The sequence below is a fragment of the Hydra vulgaris genome, chromosome 12 (assembly GCF_038396675.1).
Source record: "Hydra vulgaris chromosome 12, alternate assembly HydraT2T_AEP".
Taxonomy (NCBI): domain Eukaryota; kingdom Metazoa; phylum Cnidaria; class Hydrozoa; order Anthoathecata; family Hydridae; genus Hydra; species Hydra vulgaris.
The window spans coordinates 10,936,114-10,952,119 of NC_088931.1; the positions used below are offsets into that span (position 1 = coordinate 10,936,114).

General features: G+C 26.2%; 1 protein-coding gene across 3 annotated transcripts; it reads right to left on the reverse strand.

Moving 5' to 3' along the window:
• Nucleotides 1-890: 890 nt before the first annotated feature.
• Nucleotides 891-12,564, reverse strand: LOC100212097 (uncharacterized). 3 transcript variants are annotated; one of them, XM_065812010.1, is made up of 6 exons: nt 11,780-12,526; nt 11,172-11,510; nt 10,067-10,294; nt 4,486-4,575; nt 4,081-4,260; nt 891-2,320 (listed from the first exon to the last, which is right to left on the reverse strand). In XM_065812010.1, exons 1-6 carry the CDS (start codon nt 12,393-12,395, stop codon nt 1,104-1,106), a joined length of 2,670 nt encoding a protein of 889 aa, XP_065668082.1. In that variant the 5' UTR covers nt 12,396-12,526; the 3' UTR covers nt 891-1,103. The 3 variants fall into 3 exon arrangements, with proteins under 3 accessions (XP_065668082.1, XP_065668083.1, XP_065668084.1); XM_065812011.1 differs by lacking the exon at nt 10,067-10,294 and having other exon boundaries at nt 11,780-12,564; XM_065812012.1 differs by lacking the exons at nt 4,081-4,260; nt 4,486-4,575; nt 10,067-10,294 and having other exon boundaries at nt 11,780-12,527.
• Nucleotides 12,565-16,006: the final 3,442 nt, after the last annotated feature.

Here is a 16,006-nt window from a genome sequence, read left to right on the forward strand (position 1 = left end):
TATTGAGTTTTGCTCCTCTTTACCCAACACCAGACTATGAATTATTTTTTTACTTTAAACAATTGTCTGCTTAGTTTGTTCAAAACTATTTTTTAACTTCGTACAAAAAAAATAGTCCTGCTTCATGTTTTTGTCACATTGCGACAGCAGTAATAATTGATTTGTAAACATAATCAATTATGAAATTTAATAGAACAATTTATTAGTTGAATGTGTAAATCGAATGCAAGAAAAAAAATAAATAAAAACTTATCAATAGTTGACAAGTTAGGGTTCATCTTTTGTTAAAATAATGTAAAATTAATTTACCTAAATATAAATACATTGTTGAGATAAATGCATGTAGCTATTTTAAAAACCAACAATACTATAAAAAAAAATTATTATTATTCTAAAACAAACCTAAATATTTACTAATTATTTATTAAATCTTTAATTTATGGTCTGAAGCCGAATCTAGAAAGTGAATAAGTTTATAATATGTAAATACGTAATAATATTAGTAATGTAGCATAATATAAACAAGTAATACAAAAATGTAATGAAAAGTTTTATTAGCTTATCTAGCTAGCGATCCTCATAATAATATCGCTGTCATTATTGTTACGAATATCGCTAGCTAGTCGCTAGCCGATTTTCCACATTTAACTGATTTCCCACATTTAGACTTAAAATTAATTCAATAATCTTTTTCATGGATCAAACTACTCTGCACACTTTTGTTAACTTCAATTGCTAACTTCAGCAGTCTATAATTTAATAGACAGAATTTTTAATATAAACTCTGCGCACTTGTTATATAAATTCAAAAAATTATTTGGAGCAAAGCCCATTAAACAATTTTTTATGAATTTTAATAAAACTCAATGTTAGAGAAAATGGAACAAAAATAACGCAAACATATTTGTCAGCTATAAAATACAATAAAACTTGCTCTTTATATATGTTTTAGTATTCTTCTGTTTTGTAGCAATGTATTTGTATATTTTTACTGTTCTATTCCCTACTTCTTGACTCAGTTATTCAAATCATCAATTTTTTATGCAAAATGTATATAGATACAAAATGTTAGCAAAATAATCAGATTAGTAACTGTAAAAAAATTATTTTTTGTTATCGTCGTTTATTGCTTCATTTAATGGCACTTTCTCAGAGTTTGATTCAAATGAGAGTGGTTGATATCCAATATGCTCTTTTTTATATAAGTGAGGATGTTTATTTTTTATGTTTTCATTTTGATATATATTTTTATTACCAGAATTTTGTATACGTTGTTGATTTAAAAAATAACTTAATGTGCTATCTCCTTTATCTGCAGAAGGTTGTGCATTATATTGATTAATAATTTTTGCAAATTGCAAACTTTTTAAGAGTTCTTGCTTTTCTGCTTTAGGCTTTATTACATTAAAAATTCGAGGATCTGGTAGATTAGACTCGTCTTGAAAGATGGTTTCACTTGTAAGAGGATCATATGCAGGATCTTTATAGTAATATCCTGGAACTGTGGGTTGCTTTGCAGTAATTTTTTCAAAAGTATCAAAGTTATTTAAACCTTCTGATAATTCATGGGAATAATCTAGAGATGAATCTGGTGACTTTTCAAACCGAAAATCTGTAAAAACATTTTGCTCCTTACTTAATTGTGCACTAAAAGGAATAGCTACATAACCTTTATACAATCCTTCTTGGTTTATTTCTCCTTGAAGAACATTAAAACCATTAATTATCAAGGGTCGTTGATCTGCAATACTATTTGGTCGTTTTGACATTCCCTGCATTTCTGTTTGCTCAGTAAGAAAATCTATATTTGAACTTAAAGGACTTTTTAATTGAATTTGATGTTGTAACTCTGGTTGAGAATGAAATAACTCATTTTGAGTTGATGAACTGTAAAATGGATAATTAAACGCGTGTTTAAACGGAAGTAAATTACTATTGAGAGAACTAAGTTGGTTACTAACCATATTAATTGGATTTATAAAATTATTCTGAAAATTATTTTTATTATTAGTTGTAGACAAAACATTTTTTTTTGTACTTGATAAATTTATTAAAAATTTATTTGAATTTTTAACTACTTGACTATTTGGATTGATTACTAAATATCTTTTTCCTTGTTTTGTTTCAATATAAAATGGCATACCATCAGTTAATTTTGTATTAGTTTTTTTCTCTAAACGGTTATTTACATCGCTCTCAGGCCTAGAAGCCACTTTTGCATGCACTAATAAGTTTTTTACAACGTAGAGTGGTATATACATAAACTTTTGGTTTGGTACTGTTGTTCTTTTTGTTAGGTTTTTATCAAGACTTCTTTTACCTAAAATTAAAAAGTTTAAAGTAGTTACAAAGTAGTTACAAAGTTTATACAATTATAAAATTTTGTATACGTGTACACCAGGAGCATTTCCAAAAGAAAGTTGCCCATTCATAAAACAGGCAATTAGAACAAAAACCTCAAAACACTTTTTTTTAAGTATGTTTATTATTTATTTAATTATTATAAAAAAATTTCAATAAAGTATTTTTAAATTTAAAAAATATTTTATCTTACTATTCATGTTTCTTTTTAGACTATTCATTTTTTAGTTTTGACTTTTTCAAAATTTTTTTTTTTTTTTGAAATTTAAAACTTTGTTATGTTTTTTAATTTGATTTTTATGTATTTTGCATAATGACATAAAATTTATATTGTTCGCTTATTTTTTGGGACAAATTTATCTGTTCTCACAATGTAAAACAACAAGTAACAAGAATACAGTAAGTAATGAAGTTTGTAAGTAGTTGTAACTTTTATTTATGTTAACGTTAAAACATTAAGTTGAAAATTAGAAAAGCTTAAATGACACAGAATGAAAATTAAACAAATCTAGATGACACAAAGTCAATAACTTAACGAATCTAAATGACACATAATCAAAAATAAAACAAACGTAAGCTACACAGAATCAAAAATTAAACAAACAGTAACAATCTTTTATTTTGATTCAAAATTTTATCTGGAAAACTTTGTAATTTGTTCTTTTGAAAATTTTACTAAACGATTTTTTGTTCAACTAAAGTAAAAAAATCTTAAATATCTATCGCAATGGTTTTGTAAGTTGTAAATATGTGAATTTGCACAACTTTTATATTTAATTAGCATTCTACTGCCTAAATGTTTCTGATATAAATTATACTGATATAACATAGTCAAATAATAAATATTGGTAAAACACGGTCAAATTGTAAATATTGATGATACTTAATAAATTATAAATATAATAAATAAACTGATAAAACATAGCCAAATAATAAATACTAATACAACGTGGCCAAATAATAAATGAGTTTAAATCAATTAAAAAATAAATTAAATTACATGATAAATGAATTGTATAATTAGATAAAATCAAACATTAAACTCAAATATAAAGTGAATAATTTAAATAATCAATGTAAAAAAGACAATCGAGCTTGATTAAATAATAATGAATTTATACTTTGTTTATATGCCACCAATATAAATAATCTAATTTTCATGCAAAAACCGGCCATTTTCATGTGTCGAAATTACTAGTCAATTTTAGCTAAAGCATTTTAAAAACTCCTAGATATTAAAATAAGATAAGTGCTGACAAGTGTGGATGTAATTAATTGATTAATTGACATACTAACTTACTAACATACTAAAACACATATTAACTTATTATTATTGTTATTATTGTTGTTGCTTTTATTATTATTGTTATTATTATTATCATTATTATTACTATTGTTACTATTATTGTTATTCTTGTTACTATTACCATTATTATTTTATTATTACCGTTTATTCCTTTATAAAAATTAATATTTTAGTATAAATTTTAAAAACAGAATGAAAGTTTAATACGAAAACTTTTTCCTGCGTCATACAACGTTATTAAACATTAAGCAGATTGTATCTTAAAACCAATTAAGTATCTTATTCACTGTAATACATTTTAAATGTTTTCTTTACGCATACTTTGTTTTTGCCTCTTTCTTTGATTCTCTTTACTAAAGAGTCCTCAGTGTCAGTTGTGAGGAGGTTGTGTTTGTGCATAAATTAAAGCATACCTACGTTGGATTTTTTTGAGTGCCGAACTTCTGGATCTTTCTTAGCTTTCTCTTGAGGAGCTCTAGACTTTTGCTTTGAGTGAGGTTTATTGATTCCCTCTCGACTGTTTGCAGAAGGATCATTTTCCCCAAGTTGACTTTGAGTAGTCAAGAGAAAACTTTTCCATAATGTTGAAAATGCTGAAAAATATAATTTAAATATTTTAGATTCTCTTTATAAATTTTTGCCAGTAGCTTGATTACAAAAAGATCAACGTTGCTTCCTGTTGCAACACTGATAGCATTAACGTGAAAACGGTAAATACAGCAGTTTTCAGTTTTTAATCCTACTTTCTGTGAACTATACAAGAAATTGTTAAAGGTAATGTCAACTTTTTCTTTTCTAAAAAAACTTCCAATTTGTACCTGAACTGGGTACTTCATAGTCTGAATTGGTCTGCATTGCCAGTTTTGCATTTTCTTCAACAAAATCTGGAGATGGTGGTCGTGAATTAACTGGAAATATATATATATATATATAAGACCTTAATGAACAAATTTAAACCTGCTGTTTCCGTTTATAATTCATACTGTTATAATGTATTAGTACTATTTAACTTTCACTAAAACAAAAAAAAAATTTTAAATAAATTGATAATTTTATATAATTCTGTAACTTAATAACTTTTTGTTAACTTGTCTAATCGAACTTATTTTAAATTATACTAAGTTTACAACGTAATTTAACATAAATAAGCGCATATATACTTCTAAATAGAAAAAATAAATAAATAAAAAAGGTATACTCTTTGAAAATACTACCAGTATTAAGACGCTGTAGTGTACTTCTACATAAATTGCAAATGCCAGTTAGAATTTTTTATTGAAATAAACTTTTAACACTTTAAAAATATTCTTGACACTTTCAATCAAAAAATCAGTTAATAAACGATCACTTCTCCTCAAATACAAAAAAAAAAAAAAAATTTATTCAATCACCGTGAGTTTTTGCTGAATTTGGCATATTTTGGCAAAGACAATTAAGTTTTTAACTGTATTGCCATTTATTTGTTTACATTATTTCAGCGCACAGTGGTCCAGTACCATACCATAAATAAATAAAAAAATTGTTTTATAATAAAGATAATTAAAAAATTAAAATATATATGTTATGTGAAAACCAGATTTAAATTTTTAAGGTTCGTAATTCAAAAAAAAAAATTGTCTTAGTAGGGTTTGAAGTTCAAAAATTGAAGAAATTCACATTTTTTCATGCAATCATTTTTTCATCCAATCATTTTTTCATGCAATCATTTTTTCATGCAATCATTTTTTCATGCAATCATTTTTTCATGCAATCATTTTTTCATCCAATCATCACCAACTTTTATACATGCTCACTTCTGCCGATGTCATAGAAATATCTTCTTTTTTTTTTTTAAATATTCTTATAAAATATGAAAAATCGTAAAAAATAATTTGAAATATACAATTTTGTAAAAAAGGCACAATTAACCCTATGTTGCACACTTTTTTATTTATATTGTTTGAAAATAAAACTTTGATCAACCAGCAAAATTTTTGCCCAGGTTTGCCCACCTTGGAATTTTTTGCGTTTGAAAATATGTTGTTTATAGAAAATTTTTAGAAAAGTTTTGGCTGATTTTGTTTGTTTTGTACCTATAGGGTCAGTCCAAACATGATTTACTTAAACAAAAAAGCGACTCCCCCTCTCATTCCCGATGTTTTTTAATGAGTTTGAACCGTGATAATGAATAGCGAAATATTCTAGTATAAAAACGTAGCAAACAAAACATAAATAAAACAATCAAATGAACAAAATCGAATAAACAAAATAATCAAAGCAAATAATATTCAATAGTTATTTAGTGGTGAAACCAACTTTAAATATGAGAAATAGAAATTTTCGAAACTAAAAGAAATTAAAGGAAAGTATGAGAATAAGCATGAGAGTTGAATTAGTAAAGAAGCAAAAAACGAAATTTGTATATTAATTTCTTGACGTTATCCGAACTACAATCTGATAAGGTTAACCAAAAAATTTATGAAAAACTTTAAAAATAAATATAATGAGACAGGTAGACAAAAAGGAAGGTTTATAGGTCGTTACGATAAATGGTTAAATATGGAATTTATTGTAAACGAACGAAGCAAGGTAGGATAAAAAATCTACAACGAGGTGCACCTTCAAAATCGTTTGAAGATCTCTCAACAAGGTCTAAGAAAAGAAGATCTTCAGAGGTTACTGAAAAATTAGGTGTTACCACTGAAAGTCTCTTTTATACCCTTATTCTTAATTTCAATACAGAAGGATGATTTAAAGATGTCAAAGTTATTAAACATTTGATGGAAAGTAAAACTGATGGATCCTGTAATATATCATGCTCTAAAAGCTACTCAGTTGAAGAAGCTTTAGCTTTAATGTTAGACTGTATAATGAGTAGGACTGACTATCAAATTAACTGCATGTTATACCCTGCCTACAATTATATTATGAAAGCTAAAGGTGATTGCATTCCAGATTCCAGAATTGTTAAATCAAACTACAGTGCTTCTGTGAATTTTTAAGGAATAATGGATCACACTACAAGCAGAATTTGGAAAGTTATGGATAAATCGAAACTACCTGAGCTTTGCAATACTCTTATTTTTATAAGCAAAGTCGCATTCGATGGATCATCTGGACAGTCTGTTTATAAACAGAGAACTGAAGATGAAGAGGACAGATTACCAGTTCCAGTTGAAAAATCTTTGTTTCTTTCATGTACAGTACCTTTGCAACTTAAAATACAGGAAACTAATGTGGTTGTTTGGACTAACTCCAAAACATCCTATTAAATGGTATCTTATGCCTGCTGGAGTGCATAAGATGATTGTCCATTCACACCAGGTTGTAAGAGACAAGCCAGTTCCAATTGGCCTCTTATCTGAAGAAGCCCTGGAAAGTAGAAACAAAGATGTTAAAAATGTTCAAGAACATTTTAGAAGAGAATATTTTAGAAAAATTACAAAGAAGACGTAATGCAAAGATTGCTATGCTTATCAGACCCCTTTATTACTTCTATGAGGCAAAGTACTGAATCAAAGAAGGAACTTGCTCTTCCTGCAGAATTTTTAGATCTTCTTTTATAATTTTTATAATACAATTGTATTTTTTATTTTATTCTTAATTGTAGTATTGATATATGGGTCCTAAATAGATTTACTTTATTTAAAGAAATCTGTAAAAAGCTGCATGTTTACAATAGCATATTTATTTTTTGAGTAGGGATGTGACACCTGTTTCATTGTCGTTTTTTAAAAACTCAAACCCTTTATAATTATGTATTTTTAAATAGCTCAGTTTTGTAAAAAAAAATAAAAATAGAGTTATTAAAGAAAAATTATTTTTATTTATAATCTCGGTGTAATCCAATATTATGCGCTCTTTTAAAGAAGTCATGTGATCTTGTTGTGCTCTCATATGCATAGAATATTCATGTCTAGGTAATTATAAAATATGTGTCCCTGATAATTTTGTTTATTAATCGACCAGGAAGTCAAACTATAGAAAACAGTATTATTGAAAATATTTTAAAATTAAAACTTAATATAAATGCAAAAAAATGTCAGGTCATGCGCCCTTAGTGAGTAATTTTAGAGTTTGCTTATTCTACACATTAATACTCTGAATATTTTAAGTGTACAATAAACCATGGAAGTTATTAAATTGTTTTAAATATTGTCATGTATCATGTGTTATATTTTGTGTCTACTTTTTGTCCTTGGTGTGCTACTCTACATGTTTACGCAATCTATTAAGATGTAATAAATGTGTAATACGTCCTCCAGAGAATATTTAGTTAAAAGGTGTTAAAAATAATTATGTTAAAATAAGTACGTTAAATGTAAGCTGGTGTGTTCATAGTGTTCTGCACATGTATGATATTTATTCATTCAAAAAAAAATGTGTCGTACATGCTGATGACTATTTATAGTTAATAGAAAGTTGAAAATTAAATACGAAATACGTATCACATGCTTATTATTCGTTATTTTATTTGTCCATGGTTTCGTGTAATTGGTGTGTCCTTCAGATGTATGACAAGTATGAGTTATTGTTGGCCAGGGTATAATGAATGCTCACCCAAAATTTTAGCTTTTTAGCTTCAAAATTAGTGAAGATATGATTTTTGCCTTAAAAGTGACATTTCTGGACCACTGCGCTGTGGTAAAAATTCGGCGCCAACATTATTCAATTTTTTTGCCATCAAATTTTAATTTTTATTAAAGCAGGTAAAAAAAAGGTTAAAAGTGACCCTAAAGGAAGTTGGTTTGTAATGTTTGCTATATTTAAGGCAGAAAAAAGTGTTTTTTTTTAAACTTTTGGGAAGGGATACGCAATCCGTAAATAAAGGCTTTTGGTTTATTTAGCGAAAACTTTTAATACAATTTTTGGCGGACATTAAAACGACGCACCCGAAACTCGGTTATTATTTATTTATCAGCCATTTTGTATATTGCTGAAGAAAGTTGGCTTAAGTATTTTAGGTACTAATATTAAATTTTAAGTAAAACTAAAATCTTCATCATTTACAGAGTTACGAGTCGTTTTAATGTCCATCCAGTTTCAAGACTCCTGCAGACGTAATTAAATTTTAGTCTTTGCTTTAAAGCGACCCCCATTACTCTTAGCATGACCCCTCCAAGAGATTTTTTGTGTTGTTTCCGAAAAGGGTATGACCCCTTATTAAACAATTGTGTTCCGTCTGGATATTTTAAAAAAACTTTGCAATTTAATTGTTTTAAAAAATGGTGCGCTGGAATAATTAGAAAATAAATTAACTTTTTTGTGAACACCGAGGAAGATTAAGGTATTTCCATTATTTGGGCAAAAATGTTACCTTTAAAGCTTACTTTGGACACAAAAACGTTTTTTAAAAAATCGTATAAGAAAAAACTTACGTTGCATATTTTCTATCTATACATAAGCAAAAATAGGGTAGAAACATAAAAACATTATTAAAAGGCAAATTATTAAATAAATGTGGTGGAATAATGTCACAAAGTTTAGAATGTCGCAATGAATGATTGTCGCATTTTGATCGTCAAAAAACAGAATAAGAAACAAAATAATAATGTTGCAAATGAATTTAATGAATAGTGCCGAAAACAAAATAAAGGAATAGTGTCGCAAATGAATCAAAGGATCTAACAAATCAGAACATGCAATGAGTTGATTAGGTAGGCTGCCTATCAATTAAAAAAAAAAAAAAATCTTATTGTAAATCATTTACATTTTTAAACTTATATGTATGAGCTATAATATGTTAAACTCTTTTTAAAAAATAAATATAGTTGTGACATTATTCGGTATTTCATTTTTAACAATATTACTATTTTTGAAAAGGCAACAATAATAAATTGGAAACATTATTCTTTTTTTTTGGCGAAAGACTTTTTTAATTTATTTGACATTATTCGTTTACCGAGTATCGACACCCTTGTCACCCATTAAATTTTATTAACACTTAATGTAAAAGTTGTCAAAGGTAGCCATGGCCGATGAATAAATTTTTTACTATCACTTTTTGAAAATAAAACATAATTTTTATCGTCACCAGTTATATATATATATATATATATATATATATATATATATATATATATATACATATATATATATATATATATATATATATATATATATATATATATATATATATATATATATATATATATATATATATATATATATATACACATATATATATATATATATATATATATATATATATATATATATATATATATATATATATATATATATATATATACATATATACATTTATAATAGATATTGTCTATCAACTGTTGCCTTTTCAATAAAAATATTTTTCAGTAAAGCCATACAAAATAAAACAAGCGAATAAATGTGCTAAACAAAATAATGCGCGCTGTATACCAGATATTATTTGAAAGCAAGTTTATCAGTGTTTAAACATACCATAAGAAGAGTCTCCAAATCTGTCCAACCCTAGTTGATCAGTGTTTTTGCCATTTAATATATTATCCTGGTTCTTATCGCCACCCATAAATCTATTTTGAGATTTTTTTAAAAAGCGATGCAGGTTATCTATTTCACCTGGCTGTACAGCTTCTATTTTGATTATATCATCTTCAGTAACAGAGCTGTCTTGTGATAAATCAATTTGATTAGGATAACTATGAAAAACTATAATAGAAACGTCATTATTTTATACATTTTTGAATTTATTCAATTATTGCAATGTTGAAAACTTGGTGCTGCGTATGATGTTAGATAGATAGATGTTCGAAGTATTTTTTCTTTGAATGATGCGTCAATCATACAAGCACTCTCATTTTCTTTGTGCAAAAATTCTCTTTTATATTTGTGTTGTAGTGCCAATTTTGTTGCATGCGTTGGTGTACTGCTTTTTAACGGAGTGTATGCGTTGTTGTACCGCCTTTTAACAAGGCGTATCTTATCTGAGCATTCTTTTGATTATTGTGATTGCGTTTTTAAAATACTTTAGTGGTAAAATTAGTGTAGCTGTGCATTTTTAACAATGATTTATATTAGGTGTGACAAAATAAAACTTCGTTTGAAAATAAACAAAAAGTTAATTAATAAATATATCTATGTTAACATATGAGGAAGTTGATTTGTTATTAATGATTTGAATCAATAGCCGTCATATAAAGATGGTTGAAATGGAATTTTTAAGTAACTGGAAATTTTACAGTAATTAATCGAGAATCGTTATGAAGATTATTTTATTAAGACATTATTAGTTATTCGATAACTATCGTTAATAGTTAATTGATAATTAACAACCCATCAATAAACTTTAAATACCCACAAGATTTATTATACATCAATGTCTTACGTTAGAGAGGATTTTGTACGGCTTATATTAGTTGAATAAATACATTTATTTAGTATATGGAATTAAATAAATAGTTTGTTTAATTTTATATAATTACAAAATCTACATATTTATACATGTCTATGTAATTTAATGTTGTAATAGTTTTTACAAGTTTTGATAAATACATAAATAACGCAGTTGTTTATTTCTAAAACATACCTTTTCCCATACCATCTCCTAGATCTCCATAAGGATCATCTTCCAAACCTCTACTCATGGCTGTTATCTGCTGTCCTTTAGACGATGGCAACAAGTAGTTCATTCGATCAGCTACAGATTGGTGAATTGCATCTTCCATGCGTTGGTTTTGAAATTTGGTTATTTCCTCGTTGCTATCTCTTCCGCCTTGTTCATCGTTTCCAGGTAAACCTTCCTCTAGCATATTGCCAGAATTCTTACCATTAAAACCATTTCCTAGTAAACCGTCTCCCTGCATACTTCCTGCGTTCCTGCCATTAAAACCATTTATGCCATTTGGTTCTTGTACGTTTTCTTGCCCTAAAAACATTTATTTTTGATTGCTCATTTCAATTTAATAATTTTTATTTTTTGTAAGTTTTATCTAGACCTATCAAGTATTGTAGAAAATTTTGTTCAAATATTCTAAGTACCATAGAAAGTATTACCCAAACCAACCGAGTATTATAAAAAGTTTTCAAACCGTGTATTATGATAAGTATTTGGAAAAATTAAGTATAATACTTTATACAATACTAAATATACAATACCGGTCATAATACTGTATAGCAGTAAGCAAAAATTTTAACCTGCGTAGGTTTGTTCTTGCATATTTTCAGGCATAATCAAATCCATTTGAGGTTGCTGACCAAATTGAGCAGCATCCGCCTGCTGAGTATAACTCCCTTGATCCCTAAATCTTTCCATATCTATATTGGGCTGCAATCCATATTGAACTGACTTAGTTTTTCGTGAATTTGGCGAATGGTTTTTGAACATGTTACCTCTATGGGACGGGTCATATTCCGGAGAGTTCATGTTTTCATCATTCATAAACTGGTTTTGACTATCTTGTTGTAAATCATCCGTTTGCTCATCATCAAACAAAGGATTAAATGTTTTTTTTTTCCCTTTGACATGTTCTGTTTTTGAAGCAACTTTAGGAATTATTTTTTCTCTTTTTTTACCTGGACATATACCTGTTAGTTTGCATTCAATTTCCTCTCCTAGATTCCTTATTTTTTTAAACTGTTCTTCATATTTTGGAAGTTCTTCTGGTTTTACATAATATTTTCTTGTAATTGGACTTTTAAGGAGAGTGACATCGTATTCGACTTCATCGTATCCTTTTTTGGCAGTTTTCCCATTAAGAGGTTGGGCGTAAATACAATACAAACAAATAATAACAAAATTAACTAAAATCATTTTAATATAATGAAGTTTACAAGTGCATATACATTTCTCCAAATTCAGATGTTACCGCCATTTTGTTTAGCTACTTTTTTATGATGTGCAAGTAGCGGGCGAATTCACTGAGTTTATTGAATATTATATTTACCTTCGGCATTTCTCATTTACAAAATGCGCACTCCAGAAACCCTGAAATTAAAATAAGAAAGTTTTTATCATTCCTTAAAAAATGTATTATATACATATATATATATATATATATATATATATATATATATATATATATATATATATATATATATATATATATATATATATATATATATATATATATATATATATATATATATATATATATAATAACGCCTATAATATATTTATAAACATAACTGTTATAGAGAGCATTTAATTATTTAAAATATATAAAGTTTAAGCATAAATAAAAAATAATGATTATATTTACAAAATATAGTAAAAAAATCTTTATATATTTTTTTCTTTATTTTTCCCATTTTATTTTTCTAATTTTCTCAACTTTCCTAATTCTCATACCCACAAACTGCAAACCTTGGATACAACAGTTACTCCGATGGGGTTCATGTTCGTTTTGACAATTATTAATAATCTTTTTACTTTTTTTAATTTCAGTAAATATTAGACTGAATAAACCGTGGTAAAAATATTCATTCAAAGATTTCGGTTAGCTTTCATAAGATTGAAAAAGTTATAAATTCTTTATGATAGATATAATTTAACTGATAATATAAATATTTAAGAAGTTATATAATTTAACTGGCGCATTGTATCAATTTTTCGTTAAATTATGATAATATTTCGAAAAGTCTATGAGTATTTCTGTGTTGTTCTGTCTTTCTGTAAAATATTTTGTAAAAATTTTAAAGTGTTTTGAAAAAATTAAAAAATCTAATTAAAACTATTAAAAATTTAAAACATTTTGTTTTATATTGACAATTAAGTTATTTCTAAATATCTTAGATAATCATATACTTTTTTAAATTTTTTTTATTTTTATTTTTTATTTATTTATTTTCTTTTGCGAACAAGCTGCATGGTTTGCTTTTTTATGATCATATTATTAACTTAAGTCAAAAGATAAGTAACTCATGATTATATTAATAATTGTTAACTAACTATTTTAACTAATAACTCTTTTTTAAATTTTTAACGTAAAGCATCTCTTTTATTTAATTTTTTATTAAAAACTTTTTCTCTAAGCCATTTTTCTTTGAACATCATGAGGTTTCTACTGCTTTTTTTTGTTTTTCTTTTATTAAGTTTTGCTTTCTTTTTTTTTATATATATTTTAAATTTATTTAAAGTAATTTTTAACGTTATTAAAGAAACATATCTTATAAAATACTTGTTTATAAAACACGGTGTAAACGGGGCTAGTGATGAAATATCTATTGTCATCTTTTTACTCTGGCCATTTAACTGTTTATTGGTATTGTAACAATATTTAAAAAGCGATATATATATATATATATATATATATATATATATATATATATATATATATATATATATATATATATATATATATATATATATATATATATATATATATATATATATATATATATATATATATATATATATATATATATATTATATATATATAAGAGTATAAAAACTCAAAGCTACTTTTTTTTCTAGATTGCTGAATCGGAAAAAGAAATTTTATCTTGAAAAAGCAAATGAAATCCTTCAGACTCTTTTTCTGAAAAATACGAAATAAGTTTAATGTTAAAAATATGTACATTCTGTACATTGCAAACATAAATAAGTTATGTACATTCTTCATAATAATAAGTTTTGTTATAATATGATACTTTATCAATATATTAACATAATTTTTCATGCCATAAAAATACTTGGATATCCAATTTATTCAAAATAATTAAAAATTTGTTTGTTTTGTTTTATTAGTGGTTAATGGTTTTGTTGGCACTCATACTCTCATAAACCTTTTTGAGCTCACAATAAACCTGATCACCTACTTGTTTTGAAAAAGTTCTGTGTCCATTATCATTATTATTACTTTTTAGAAATAGTGCAATATGATCATGGTCAATATGATCACTTAAAGAAACATTTTCTAAGTAGTACAAGTTTAAACACTTCATTAAACCAGCATAAGATGTAATGATTAAGGTTCGTCATGACGAATTCAATATAATTTATTTTAGGTCACTATACGCTTCGTGATGTCTTTAATGTTAAAATGCTTTATGGGAAACTTTACAAAAGTTCATTTAAATAGTGTATGAAGCCTTATGTTTGTTTGCGATTAAATTTAAAAACGTGATGAATTATTGTAATTGATTTAGAGTTGATGATCAAAATTTGATAATCCGATCGGAACAAAATTGCATATATAAAACGTTGGTAAGACCTTTATAAAATGTTGGTAAAAGGTATAAAGTAATAAAGTAAAAATAAGTTATTAAAATTTCTACTAATATGAAGAAGTGTGTTGAATGTACAATTCCACAATAAAGATACAAAAAGAGGTTTTCTCTAACGTTATAAAGTTGTAGAGATCCCAGTAAGCAACATGAAGGTTTTTAAACATAAACAAAAAACGTTTTTTAAACGTACAGAACGGTCATATCTAAAAAACATTCAAAATAACATTTTTTTAAAAGCGTTTAAAATATGCCCAACACGTATTTTAAACGTTCAAAAAAATATGACCAAATCCAACACTATACGTCACTAAGCGAAAATTAGATTTTACTTAAATTTCTTGAAGATTTATTCCAACTTTAATTTTTTTTTTAATTATTATACGGAATTAAGTAGTTCCTAATGAGCTTTTCCAAAAATCTTGCTCTCATACTCTTATATGTTTTGTCTAATATTTTCTTAATAATAAAGCTAGCAACCTCCAATTTACTCTCGTTTAATTCTGATCTATATAAATAATTTGTAAACAAAGAATGGTATATTCTTATGAAATTTATGGTATATTCTTATGAATGGTATATTCTTATGAAATTTATAAGTATAATTTTAAACTTACGTTAATGTAGACGATGTTTCGTCTGACTTTTTTTTTCCCGTGAACTTTGGGAAGTTGACTTCCCGAAGTTCACGGGAAAAAAAGTCAGACGAATTATTGTCTAACGCTAATGTAGAAAAGTAACTGAATCAAGCGTATTGTATTGTATTGAAGTTTATTCTCCTCAGACATTTGCCGTGCAATGTTTTAATAATGATTACAGTAGTTATATTTACAATTTGGTCTACTGTTCCACTACTAGGTAAAATATAGACATAGTCTCTAGAGGCTACATCAAAAAAAAAAACGAAGAAGAAAAAAAAGAACCAAAAAACAAAAAAAATTCCTTTTCGTGGAATGACCTCATTCTGTTGTACTATAATTTATATAAAAGCTCATTAAATATTATTTTACCAATATAAAAACTAGTTACAGAAGGTGATAAAGCAAAAAGAAAAGATTTAAATGTACTTTTTAGAGGTGGATGATGTGGATAAATTTTTCGGATGAAAGCAAATGTACATTTTATTAGTGGCTGTACTTTTTCGCATTTATACATCATGTGGGGTAGATCTTCTTTTTTATTCTTACAATGGGGGCA